At 38.1% G+C, this 14443-nt stretch overlaps 1 protein-coding gene across 1 annotated transcript in view; it reads right to left on the bottom strand.

The window, feature by feature from the left end:
- Positions 1-14443, bottom strand: part of LOC107187671 (solute carrier organic anion transporter family member 5A1) — an 82878-nt gene that overhangs the window by 21902 nt on the left and 46533 nt on the right. The window contains exon 2 of the mRNA XM_015575813.1: positions 494-855. Within this exon, the coding sequence (XP_015431299.1) occupies positions 494-702 (209 nt within the window). The 5' untranslated portion in view covers positions 703-855. The remainder of the gene's footprint in view (positions 1-493; positions 856-14443) is intronic.

Below are 14443 nucleotides of genomic sequence, written 5' to 3'. Positions count from 1 at the left end.
TACAAAATTAAATGCTTAAAAAATATCTTTTTTTAACTGAACTAATTTTTATTTTGTATTCATCTTGTCTCCACTGTAAGTACCCGCAAAGCTCAGTCAAATAGCTATAAGATCAACAATTTCAAAAATTTTTAAAAATCTTTCGAGATACGTTTTTATATCGCTAAAGACTATAATCCAAATTTGAACAAAATCCGAAATGGTGATCGAAAAAGTGTTCGATTTCGCGTGAAATGACTCCACTCCAACTGTAATACTGTCCCCTGAACCTAAAAAAGATTGACTAATTTTTTTTTTTAAAAAAAAAAAAAAAAAAAAAAAAAAGAACAAAAAAATTGCTCTGGTTCGCCACTCAGGCGATAAAACTTCGACAGCTGTTTCCAGCATTCTCCAGGAACAAAGGCGACCCGGCCGGGTCTTTAAGTATAGAACGGGACAAGCACGGAAATTCCGTTCTGAAAACGGGGGTGGAGAAATTGGGCGAGAACATCACCTTTTGTGCCCGAAACCGCCGCCGCTCTCGTTCCTCTTGTGGCCACTCTCGGATCGTTTGTGGCCGAAGGCACTGGATATGCTCTCGGCGCGTTTGTGACCGCTCTCCGAGCGTTTGTGGCCGATGAAACCGCCGCCGGACTCGGTGCGTTTGTGGGCGAACATGCTCGAGCTCGAGCCGTTCCTCTTGTGCCCGCTGGTCGACGCCATTTTCTTTTTTCCCCCTTGTCCGACCGCCGTCCCCTCTTACGCGGGGGGTTTCACCACCCGACCGGGGGTTCTCTGGCCTTCCGGTACCCTCCCTATAAAGCTCCTGGAATTACGGCCTCGACGCCGGCATTTTTGGCTCCGCGCTTCCGTTGCCTGTGAACAGAAAGAAGAAAAAAAAACGATTGGTCCACTTGCTTTTAACGACTCCGTCCTGTTTTAACAGCACTTTCATCCCTTTGACCAGAGGTTGGATACTTAAATGGGAAGATTTAGATTTTTTTGATTTTTTTTTTTTACTAAACTGCAATATGCCGTACTGTGGCGGGTGTTTTAATTAAAAATTAACACTTAAAAAATTAGTCTGATAAATATATTCTCATGATGTCTCATATTCTCGAATTTCATAGAGAAAATATGAAAAATGTCTTTGTTTTTTTACATATTTTCTCAGTGAAATTAAAAAATACGAGATACCAGAAAATTTTCACTAAAGATAGAAGAAAATGTTTTATGTATTGGAAAGATCAGTGGGTTATGGAAAATCTTATTGTGTAATTATGGAAATTTATAAAAGGTGTAAGAAAGGATTGTATACCATTTACAGTGGACTCTAACTATATTGCCACTGACCATATTGCCACGCGAAGCACTTCCCTTTCACACGTACTTTCGAGCACACAAATTTCACGATGTTTTCACAATTCCCAATTACACTTTAGAGGAGAGGAAATCAAAAGCGTAAGAACCTTGTAATTTTGGAACTGTTCGCTAAGAATTCAACGAGTAACCTTCGAACTATTGAATGGATTTCAGACAATTCTGGATATGTAGAAATGGCGAACATTGCAGTAAGTCTCCTATGTAATGGACTTTACATTGTTTGGCTCGGAACAAAATATAGACTGAATATCATTTTCACACTATTATTTTAAAACTAAACGACTTAAAACGAAGTAATTTTTACCATCGGAAGGACTAAAAAATTTGATACAGGAAACATGTAATTTTCAAAAAAAGTGGACTTAATACAGTCTGGGTCTGAGGTTCAGACATAAGTTTTCATGTTTTAGCTATTCATGTTTTAGTATTTGCTTTTGAGTATATTTTCTTTGCGATGTTTATAAAAATTCGATTTCGCTATAAATATTTTTCTCAATTGTTTGCTTTTTTTATAAAATTGTTTTTCTACACTTTTGGTCCATCGAGAGAGGCGACCCAAAGTAAGGGTTCGGTCTCTTGGTAGCCTATTAATGGAAATCTGCTTGCTCGTTTAAGGTTAATACTCTTGGAGAACCCTTGAAAATCTTCGGTTAAATATTCTTGAAACTTAATTTTGAACGAAACGTTGGGAAATATTGACGAGAGATTGTACGACTACGATGGCGCTCATAATTTCTTAAAAGCATACATCTATTTTAATCTACTCTTGCGGACTTTTATTGTCGTTTTTGCGTCTAATATAACGAAATAAATAGTTTACAAATATATTTCCTTTTTCTTCCACATGATCAATGTTGTAAGACAACGTATAATATTTTAGAAACTGGGTCTGAATATTTATCGTACAAGTCACCATACCGATGACTTTTATCATTAGAAATAACGGAAATTTCTGACCACAGAAGAAGATTAAATTTCTTTTCACCTATATTCTAAAAAAAAAATGCGAATTTTTATTGACATACATTGCTGTTAGTTTACTGGCTCATAATAAATGTTGAAACAAAGGCACAAAAGGACAGTATGAAGCAATCAAGAAATAAGTGATAGTAACAACAGTAGTAACAGTAATCTTAACACTACCACTGTTACTATTACTTATTTCTTGATACAAAAAAACGAATATAAAATAAAATAGTACAAGTACGTAAAAAAAAAATAAAGTAGAAGAACAAAAAATAAAGTTAAGTTTATAAAATAAAATAAAATAAAGTAAAGTAAAAGAAAATAAAATAATGAAACTAAAATTAACTAAGTAAAATAAAATAGTAAAATTAAAGGTAAGATTAACAATGAGGAAATACGTACAACACATTTATCGTAAACAGTGATCAATGGGCTATTCGAATCTGTTCATTTGTAGCCTATTGCAAAATGACTTTGCCGTATTATTAATTCAGTGTTCGTGACTGCATAGGGTGGAACATGACTTTTTAGTTAAGTCCAACATGTCGCATTGGAAAAATAAATTCGTGTGTCGACACCATTTGACGTAATCGTACGGCCAATTGACATCTCTGTGTTCAACAGTTCAACGAACCTGCTTCTGGTAAGGTCAGGGCCGTTCAGCAACGCGAGTTCAAGCGCTCTCGAGCAGAATAGCTGTGTCCTCTTCGTTACGAAGATAGGATAACTGTATCTACTGCTCTTTGTGACGTCGTCTGTTTGTCCGTTCCATTTTTTTTTTCAGCAAATCGTCGCTTGATAACTCTGAAGAATTGGGAAATACACACGAAGCAACTGAGACTCGTATGCTTTACGTTAAAACTTTTAGGAAAATCCTTCTAATTCTAACAATATTTACTTGCGTAATGTAGGTATTTCGTTCAATTTGATGTATTAATTCATGACATTAAGGTGGCTTCCGCAAATTTTTCATAATTAGAAATTCAATTGAAAATTCAACAGGACATTCTTAAAGCTCTGCCATAAGATTTGTGTTAAAATTATTACTATTAAAATTGTTACCTAAAATTAACTGATTATAACTAGATTGTATAGTAAAGGGTTATATACCCTTATATCAATAAATAAATAAATAAATAAATAAGTAAATAAAAACTGAATTTTTAACAAGCTTTTTCTTAGTTATTTCTTCGGCGACCCAGTCTCAAATTTTTCGAGTGTCCGTATTTCGTTGTAATAAACAATCTATATGAATTTTATTTAATTATCTAGTCTTTCGAATTTGGCACGAACCACCTTAAGTGGTGGATACATACTACCTCGAACGAGCTTCCACGTTTCGGTCGAGGTGACTGCGCGCACAGTTATCGATATTTAAAAAAAAAAACAGGACCAGATCGCGGTAGACAGGTGTCAGACGCGAAATCAGGGTCGGTTACCAGCGAAAACTGGCGCGGCGACACATACATGATCCTCTACCTGGCCTCGCGGCACGGAAGTCGGCCCGCCAAGCAGCCAGTCCGGAACTTTAATTGGCGTCGGATTAATTAATGCACCGTCGCGATTCGCCCCCTCTACGACCAAACCAGCCGACTCCGCGTTTACGTAACCCCGTTAACTGCGCTAGTGAAATCGAAACTTTGGTTGTGTCCGTTGGTCTTGCGACAAAAAAAAAAAAGATTTTGTACGATTTGGTGGTCAGAACCGAAACTGAACGCACTGTTCCTCTCTCTTTCTCTTTAGTTTTGTTTTCTGTCTCTTAGAGTAGAACAGAAAAATATATCGTGAGTTGAAAATGGGTCATCGTGGACTGGTTTCTTGCAAAATTTTGTGACGGTTCACACGCTGAGTATGTTCATTTTTTTTTTTACACTTTATCGTGAAATTCTTTTCACATTGACCTTTACAATTATTTGTTTCTCTAGTGTTGAATCTGAATTTTCGTCAGGTAATTTCTGTTATTCGAATACTCCGTGCTGGTCGAATTATTTGGACACCTCGTACTATTCGAATTATTCGAACATTCCGAATTATTCGATCACACCGTACTATTCAAATTAATCGAAGTGTTAAAATACATAGTACTATTCGAATAATTCGAATAAATTGTTTGTATTCGCAATTATTCGAATAAATTATTTGCATTCGAAATTGTTCCAATTATTCGAATAGTTCGAATATCCGAACACTTACAGTTCTAGTTTAAAGATCTTTTAATTATGTTATCATACGAATAAAACTCAATGTTCCCAGTTATTCACTGAGACAAGTGCCGTTATTTTATACCACGTCATACTCATCTAGGTTTCATTAAACTGATCTTATTACCAGAATTTGCAACACCACAAATTTCAACAGTAGCCGAGTTAATCTTTTCCCAAAATCGCTGAGTGACTTCAAAAAACAAATTCACCCTGCACTCACCTTATGATATGCTGTTTACTTTTCTATTGTGATTGTCACATACTTTACTATACTATATAGATAACAGCACTTGCATTGTTTATTTTAATATATTTTAAAAAGGGTTCATAGTCGCAACAACTAAATTAAATTAAATTAAATTAAAGTAAAGTAAATTAAATTAAAAACTATGCCCCACTCTGCTCAGAACAATATTGCTCCTCTTAATATTACTAATTGCAAAGTTAATAGATACCTATTGTTAACTTCATACTCAGAAATACGTGACAGATTAAAAAAAGAATGGATCGATTCGTCATAACCGATCGGGAACGATTAGATGAGCTCATTAAACCGATCCGTAGTTCCTCTATACTGTTCGCTGCGACACGTGGAGAATTCCTTTTTTCGCGGCGTTTTTTTTACATTATCGACCGCGCAAGACCTTGATTTCGTTACCGATGAAAAATTGAAGGAGGTACCGTTGCGCAGTATAGACAGCTAACGAATTCAAAGTCAGGGATACATTGCAAGGATCGCCGCGGGTATGGCAGTAAAGGTCGATTTTCACTGGTACACCTTGCCTGGGACGAATAATCGTCTGTCGCATATTGATCAAGTAATTACGTTGAGTCATCGCAATATTCTAATTTACATTATTATTACAATTGTTCAATTTTTACTTGTTACCGTCACGGAATGCCACTGTGTTTAGCAATATTTATAATTTCAGAACTGCAGAAACCTAAATGGACACAGTTTATCATGACTAGACTGCGGATTTATATGCAAATGCACATTCATGCATATTGAACTAAAATTGGGTTACACATCAATTTCCTTTACTAAAGTTGTTATTGCGTCCAAAATAAAGTAAAACTGATAGTGGTCCGAGTTAATATTTTGTCGTCATTATTTATAGAACATTCGTATTTGAGATGAATGCATGAAATATTAAATTCAGTTTTCTCAGTTTACACACTAGTGGAGATAGAACAATTTAGAACTAGAACGACGATATGTATTTCCAACGAACGATTTTCAGGCCGTGGGGCGCAGTGTATGAATCCACCTTAAACCATAGTCGGAGCGAGTACAATCAGCTGTTGATGCTTCATCGACTACGCCGGAAGTGCGACCTTTAAATCTTTCATCGACTTCCTTGAAACCGGAAAAGTTCACCGAAGAGAAGCGTGTCAGGAGGAAACCGCTCGTGTTTATCCTTTTTTTTTTTAGGGTAGGTACACGTGTCCTGATTACGTACTATTCGAATTATTCGAACAATAATTGCATTATTAAAATAAGCTAATGATTAAATATCGCTTTTTTTCAATTCATTGTTTCATATTCCACCAATTTTCGCACTAGAAATGTTCATTTACTGAATATTGTTCGTTCACTGGTGAAATCTGTGTTTTTTCTTTTGAATTTCGTTAATTACATTTTTCTAATTTTTCAAACAAACTTCTATGTTATAAAAGCTGCAGATGTTAAAAAAATCTAATTTTCATGTGGCAAATATTCATTAATATTATTATCACTTAAAGTTCGACTTTAATCGTTGCAAAATCTTCAGTGTTCATTCAGTGCTTCGTTTACCCTAGCATTAACTATTGTTTCGATGAAATCAGCACTATAGTTTCAATTCAACATAATTTTTCTAATTTTCTAAATAAAAATGGTGTTTCTTCATTCAGAGTTACGTAGAATGATTTTCTACAGATATCTGAAATGTAGTCACTAGACAAAACGATGTTCGAACTATTCAGACTGCCATAGCGAGCTTTTCAGCTCGATTAGCTTCTGGATCGATACGGGAAACGTGACTTCTTTATAGATAATTAATAAGTTCATTTATAGAAATTTTTGCGAAGCAACGTGCTCCGAGTGTAACTGACCGTCAATTCGATACGGTTGACGGTGAGGATCGTTAAAGATTAAACTTTCCCTCGGTCGACGATCAAGTCTTCGTTTACTGAACCGTCCGGCTGGTCGCAAACCCAATTATGCACCGCTGATCGCATTATGTCGTGAGGTTATATACCTCATTCTGTGTTACCATCAAACAGCATTACAGGTTTATGGGGTTACATACTCGTGGATCCCTTGTGGCCATTATTTTTCTCATTATTTTCAGACCGTGAAATTCACGATATTCTTTAATCCTTTCAGGAACGAATTTATTAACAAGAGAAGGCACGGAAGAGTTCCCCTCCGATTTTGATGAAACTTTGAATGTCTGTTAAGCAATCAAAAATAAGGGACACGTATTTTTTTTTATCGCCTGAGACACGAGTTTAAGGGATGAAACCACCCCTCGAAGTTTCGACCCAAAAGTACTATCTCGAAAATCAAAGATATATGAAAACTTCTAATGGACGAGGTTTGCGATTTTTTATGTAGAATAATATGGTGCTAAAAAATTGTCCAAAATATAATTTGTTTATAACAAAAAAAATTTCAGATCGAAACGTCGAGGGGTGCTCTCAGGGGACTATAATCGAAAGTTGTACTAATAGAGGATTATCATCGAAAGTTGCACTAAAAGGGGACTATCGCCAAATGTTGCACTAAACAAGAACCCATCGAACGTTGCGCTAACAGAGGACTATAATCGAAACTTGCACTAATAGGGGACTATCGCCAAATGTTGCACTAAACAAGAACCCATCGAACGTTGCGCTAAGAGGGGATCATTGTCAAACGTTGCACTAACAGAGGACTATAATCGAAAGTTGCACTAACAGGGAACCATCATCGAAAGTTGCACTAACAGAGGACTATAATCGAAAGTTGCACTAATAGGGGACTATCGCCAAATGTTACACTAAACAAGAACCCATCGAACGTTGCGCTAAGAGGGGATCATTGTCAAACATTGCACTAACAGAGGACTATAATCGAAAGTTACACTAACAGGGAACCATCATCGAAAGTTGCACTAATAGAGGATTATCATCGAAAGTTGCACTAATAGGGGACTATCGCCAAATGTTGCACTAAACAAGAACCCATCGAACGTTGCGTTAACAGGGGATCATTGTCAAACGTTGCACTAACAGAGGACTATAATCAAAAGTTACACTAACAGGGAACCATCATCGAAAGTTGCACTAATAGAGGATTATCATCGAAAGTTGCACTAATAGGGGACTATCGCCAAATGTTGCACTAAACAAGAACCCATCGAACGTTGCGTTAACAGGGGATCATTGTCAAACGTTGCACTAACAGAGGACTATAATCGAAAGTTGCACTAACAGGGAACCATCATCGAAAGTTGCACTAACAGAGGACTATAATCGAAACTTGCACTAATAGGGGACTATCGCCAAATGTTGCACTAAACAAGAACCCATCGAACGTTGCGTTAACAGGGGATCATTGTCAAACGTTGCACTAACAGAGGACTATAATCGAAAGTTGCACTAACAGGGAACCATCATCGAAAGTTGCACTAACAGAGGACTATAATCGAAACTTGCACTAACAGGAGACCACCATCGAACGTTGCGCTAGCAGGGTGTCACCGTCAAACGTTGCACTCCTAAGGGACCATCATCAAAATAAATGTTACGCACTAATAGGGGATCACAATCAAGCGTTGCACAAACAAGGGACCATCATCAACCAAAGTAACAATCACCAATTCCGCCTAAATTCCTCACACAATTACCTGAAAACCATTCAACACACATTCTCTTCAATCCTCCACAATATCAAAAGGATCTGAAAACATCCCTCAAAATTGGGGTCCCCAAGAGTCTAATCGTACCAAAGTCCCAGTCATTCTGGACGGCCTGTATTTTCCTCCCGTAACCCAGTTCCCGTGACGATCCATCATTCCCATCGCGGGAGGGGGAGGGGAGGAAGGAGGAGGAGGATGATATCGTGTGCCGGGGCTGGGCTTCGCTGGGCTGCAAAACTGTGCAGGGCCGTCGCGGATTCGGCGAGAAGTTGAAATACGCCGTTGCGGTATACGGGGTATATCGCGAGCCCTGATCCCGGCGGCGGCGTCGCCTCGGCCGAAAGGCTGACCTAGTGCCCAACCCATTCGCCCGGTGGAACTTGAAGACCTCCCAGCACGCGAGGGACCATTCAATCTGCACGTGTAGGATGGATGGATGCCCGCCGCTGCCGGCTCGAGACCGTACCACACCGCGATACGGTCGAAGGGAGGAGGAGAGGGGGGTGGGGGCAGCGCTCCGGCTCTCCCCGCGATATCACGACGAGCCCGACGGATCGATAGGTGGCGCAACGATCGGCTGCACCTCGATACAAGATCGATCGTAGGGAAACGCGATGTGTTTCCTTTTCGCGGAAATCGAGGGAACCCGTGGGCTTGGGTGGAGGACGACGATTAAACTTGTTACTGATTGCTGCTGTCGTTGATTGCAGGCAGCGTAGCAGATTGTAAATAGAATTGGAGAGAGGATCCTGGTGAATTTTTGTAGGCAGGATAAATAGGACTGATTCTAACGGGAGTTTTGGGAAGGACCGTATTGAGTCTTTTAGCTAGGCTAAATAGGGATGATTTTGAATGGCGTTTTGGATATGATCCTGTTGTGGCTTGTGACAAGGGTAGATGGGAATGATTCCAAATAGAGGGTTTTAAAGTAATCTATCGAGTATTTTGGCTAGGTTAAATAGGGATGATTCTAAACTAGAATGGTAGAAAGGATCTTGTCAAGTCTTCTGGTTAGGCTAAATAGGGACGATTCTGAATAGCCTTTTGGATATGATCCTGTTGTGGCTTGTGACTAGGGTAGATGGGAATGATTCCAAATAGAGGGTTTAAAAGTAATCAATCGAGTATTTTGGCTAGGTTAAATAGGGATGATTTCAAACTAGAATGGTAGAAAGGCTCTTGTCAAGTCTTCTGGTTAGGCTAAATAGGGATGATTCTGAATAGCGTTTTGGATATTATCCTGTTGTGGCTTGTGACCAGGGTAGATGGGAATGATTCCAAATAGAGGGTTTAAAAATAATCTATCGAGTATTTTGGCTAGGTTAAATAGGGATGATTCTAAACTAGAATGGTAGAAAGGATCTTGTCAAGTCTTCTGGTTAGGCTAAATAGGGATGATTCTGAATAGCCTTTTGGATATGGTCCTGTTGTGGCTTGTGACCAGGGTAGATGGGAATGATTCCAAATATAGGGTTTAAAAGTAATCTATCGAGTATTTTGGCTAGGTTAAATAGGTATCATTCCAAACTAAAATGGTAGAAAGGATCTTGTCAAGTCTTCTGGTTAGGCTAAATAGGGATGATTCTGAATAGCCTTTTGGATATGGTCCTGTTGTGGCTTGTGACCAGGGTAGATGGGAATGATTCCAAATAGAGGGTTTAAAAGTAATCTATCGAGTATTTTGGCTAGGTTAAATAGGGATCATTCCAAACTAAAATGGTAGAAAGGATCTTGTCGAGTCTTCTGGTTTGGGTAAATAGGGCTGATTTTAATAGTTTTCGAAAGTGTCGTGCAAGTCTTTTGGTTAGGTTAAGCAGGGATGATTCCAAACGGAATGTTAGAGGGGATCTTGTCAAGACTTTTACCTAAGTTAAATTGGGCTGATTCTAAATAGAACTTTTAAAAGTATCCTGTCGAGTCTTATGGCCTGGCTAAATAGGGATGAGTCCAAACAGAATGGTAGAAAGGATCATATCGAGTTTGTTAGCTAAGCTAAGTAGGGTTGAAGCCAAACAAAATGGCAGAAAGGATCTTGTCAAGTCTTCTGGCTAGGCTAAATAGGGCTGACTCTAAATAATATCTTACAGAAGATCACCTTGAGTCATTTAGTTAGGATAAATAAGGCTGATTCCAGATGGAGTTTTAGAAAGGACCTAGACTTTTCGCTAGACTGAACAGGGTTGATTCTAAATAGACTATCACAAACAATCCTGTCATAGCTTTTGGCTAATCCAAATGGGGTTAGTGGATCTACTGGACAGGATCTGCTGGAGGTAGCAAAGTAGTAATCCCATTGACTGATTTCCCTCTATCTACAGATTCTTGGTTCAATAGCAACAGGCTGAGGCCCTAGTTTCGACGCCAAGTACCTCAAAGACAAAGAGAATTTCTTTGCTCCTCTTTGAAGGCACAAGGACCCCAAAAAGTCCGTTACTATCCAGCCCATCGTCAGCTCGATCGTCGAACCTTCAGAACAAATTCTGCTCTCTTCCCCCCTACTTTTCACTTAACCATTCGTGTCCTCGAGCCTCGATGGAAGGCGACACTCTCGATCGGGCTAGACTTACCCGAAAGACGTCCAGATTTTCGAAGCCAGCCAGAGTTAACCGGTAGCGTGGAGAGGAAGCGGTTCATCCTGATACTGTTACCGTCAAACAACCTTCCTGGTTTTTGCTGTTTCACTCGACAAACAATCGAGCGTCACGGAAGGTAGGCCGCGCGATTCTTCGCGTGTGAGCCATTGTACGACTCGGTGAATCGGCCGGAGCGACAAGCCGCGGCCCACAATGGCAGATTGTGTGTCGGCGTGGATCGAGAAATTCTGAGAGGAGACGTTTTCCCCTCCCGCGCGTCTGTTCTTCGAGTTGGCCCCTGTTCAATTAATTCTCGTGTCCCTGAGGTTTATACAGTAAATTCACGATGAATGTTCGATATCTCCTCGGCAGTGAACATTAAATATTTCATGAATTAATGGCCATATGCGACTGAAACAAATATCATTGGCCTGAGAATTCCAAACTCTATCACCGTGCTAAATCTAATTAAAAAGTCATCATTACACCTGAAGGAATCTCCTTGTCAGTGCCGAGAAGCCTTCGAACACTCATTGAGGATTTACTGTAATTGTAAAAGTAAGAAATAATTTTGTAACCATGAATGTTATAAAAAAAATGGTAAATTTCACAACGAACAGATTAAACAATTTTTCACTGGCGCAAATTCGCACTAGTGTAGTGTCCAGGGGTTAAGGGTGGAGCCTGCAGTAAACGGGTTAAAAATGAACGAATTTTTAGGAATTTATTATGAAGAAAGTATTAAACCAATCTCTTTGAAACTTCGAGAATACTTTATTCTGCAATTAAACCGAATACAAAAATTTTTATTTTCACGACAAATCTATAAATATTATAGTTGTAACGTCTTGTGTGTAGCCCGTGAGCAGAAAAGGTGTTTACTGTATACGTACCCTAGTTACAACTATACAATTGATGGATTTATCGTGAAAATAAAAATGTGTCTACTCAATTTAATTGCATAATAAAGTATTCTCAAAGATTCAAAGCGATTGGTTTTACAATTTCTTTGCAAGAAATTTCCAAAGATTCATTTATTTTTAGCCCGTTTACACCAAGCTGGTTTAATTTTAAACTTTTTTTGTTACAATCGGCCCCGATATCCCCTATTATGTTGAGTTTTACACGATGAATGAAAAAACACCTAGGACGATTGAAAATAATTGCAGAAAATTTTATTTTCGATTCTTTTTACGAAACTTTTTCAGTTCGCGATGCTCGAAAGTCACGATCCGTCCAGATACCTGTACCGGTGAGCACCGTTTCCTGTGGAGCTAATCACCGTTTTCACGTCGAAAATTCACCGATAACTGGCCGTGCTAATAAATCGGTTTACGAGTTTTCGTGGCAAGGTTTCCGGCCGATAAATTTCGTTCCCCGAGCGCATTAATTAGAGGCCGATTGAAAATTCTATCAGCAACAAAATTTCCGCGTGAAACTGCAGAAGTGACTTCCTATTTTCTGCTCCTGGAACGAGGCTGTTTGGGAAATTGGAACGGTAATATCGAATGATCGGCGGACGGAGGGGGAGGAGTTAACGAGAAGTTTATCTGTCGACCAAATTTCTAGGCATGTACGAGCACACGAGACAAGAAACTATTACAGTGGATTCAAAAAGTATTCGTACACACTTTAAAACAGAACAACTCTTTCGAAATTGGACCAAGTGACTTGAGTTTCTTTCTGAAGTTAGAAGTTTCCTAAATGATGTGTTCAAAAAATGTTGAAAAATGTACGACTTTTCAGAATGTCGAAGAAAATAGTAACTGTTTTTTTACAACTTTTTTGTTTGAGACTGTAATGAAAATTTAATAAATACATTTCGAAGATTTATGTCAGTTATATACATGCTGCAACTTTTATTGAAATCAATTCAAATTTATCTTCTATCAAAATTAATTAAGGTGCCCTCTTGATTATTAGACTGAACCCTTTATTTTACCGGCAAACTAACGACCTCTGTCGATAAGTCCCAATAACATTCTTCAACTTTGAAGAAGCAATAAGATAAAAACATTAATCCTTTAACGCTCAGACCCTTAAGGTATTTGAATGCGGATTTGATCCTATAACAACAGCACGTTTACCTTTACCCACCCAATATTTTATAATTACTTTAATATTCATAATTTTTTATATTGAAATTATTTTAATTATTCCAATTATCTCACGTAAATTTGTAATAATTATAAATTTAGTTGAAAATTTCACAGAACATTCTTAAAAGCTTCAACTTTCGATTCCTATCGAAAAACCGCCAGGTCAACGGTACAATTATTGAAAAAGAAACGTTATAAAAATTTGGTGTTGAACGTCTTTTGTCTAGTTCTGTTATTAAGGCATTGGTGCCCTCTTGATTATTAGACTGAATCCTTTATTTTACCGGAAAACTAACGACCTCTGACGATAAGTCCCATTCATGAAAGTATAATCAGAATATTCGAATCTGTAAAATCCGTCGGTGCATATGCAACGACCTAATACGAGCGACATATACGGCACTCGGAATTCTTGTATATTTAACCCTAGATCCGACACTTGAGATGGATCAGAACCTTAAAAGATTGGAATCGTTCGTGGTACGAACGATTTCTAGGCGGTGAAGCTTGGTGCCCAAATATCTTCGTGTGCATTGTTTTCGTTAACTTTGTAATCACATGATGATGTTACAAAGTAAATTACATATCTATCATAGTTATACAGAGTGTGACATTTAAATCGATCCCCTCGGATATCTCTGAAATTATTTGTAATATCGGAAAGTGTTTCAAACAAAACTTGAATTGTATCGAGGGGGGAATAATTTGACGTCAATAGTTCTTTTGTAGGTGGAGGCGTAGAGGACATACGAAGGTCAACTTAATTTTTTTTAATGGAATCGTATATCTTTTAATGCACTGATCGATACAGCTTGTTATTCCCTGTACAAAATTATTAACCTATTTATACCTAGTAACCATTAGTTTCGGAGATATTTCAATTCAAAAATTGACGCAGCGGTATTAGTGATACTATTTTTGCTGTCATAAAGTTGATGTTTATATGTAATATTGAAATTAAAATATCTCCGAAACTAATGGTTTCTCGGTATAAGTAAGTTAACAATTTTTTACAGGAAATGACGAGCTGCATCGACCAATGCATTAAAAAATATATGGTTCCATTTAAAAAAATTAAGTTGACCTTCATATGTCTTCTACGCCTCCACTTACAAAAAAACTATTGATATCAAATTATGACCCCTTCGATACCACTCAACTTTTGTTTGGAACACTTTCGCGTTATCACAAATACTTTCAAAAATATTCGAGGGATTCGATTTAAATGGGGCACCCTGTATATTCGTCAGCGACCCAAATATCGTTATTTACCGCATTTCCTGCGAACCTGGAACACTTCCTGCGAACACTTCCGCTGACGCGGCGGGAGAGCTAAAAATTTCTGTGAATCT

This window comes from Dufourea novaeangliae, unplaced genomic scaffold (genome assembly GCF_001272555.1).
Source record: "Dufourea novaeangliae isolate 0120121106 unplaced genomic scaffold, ASM127255v1 scaffold101, whole genome shotgun sequence".
NCBI lineage: Eukaryota > Metazoa > Arthropoda > Insecta > Hymenoptera > Halictidae > Dufourea > Dufourea novaeangliae.
Note: the sequence above shows the minus strand (reverse complement) of the source record. Positions and strands in the feature narration are given on the sequence as shown.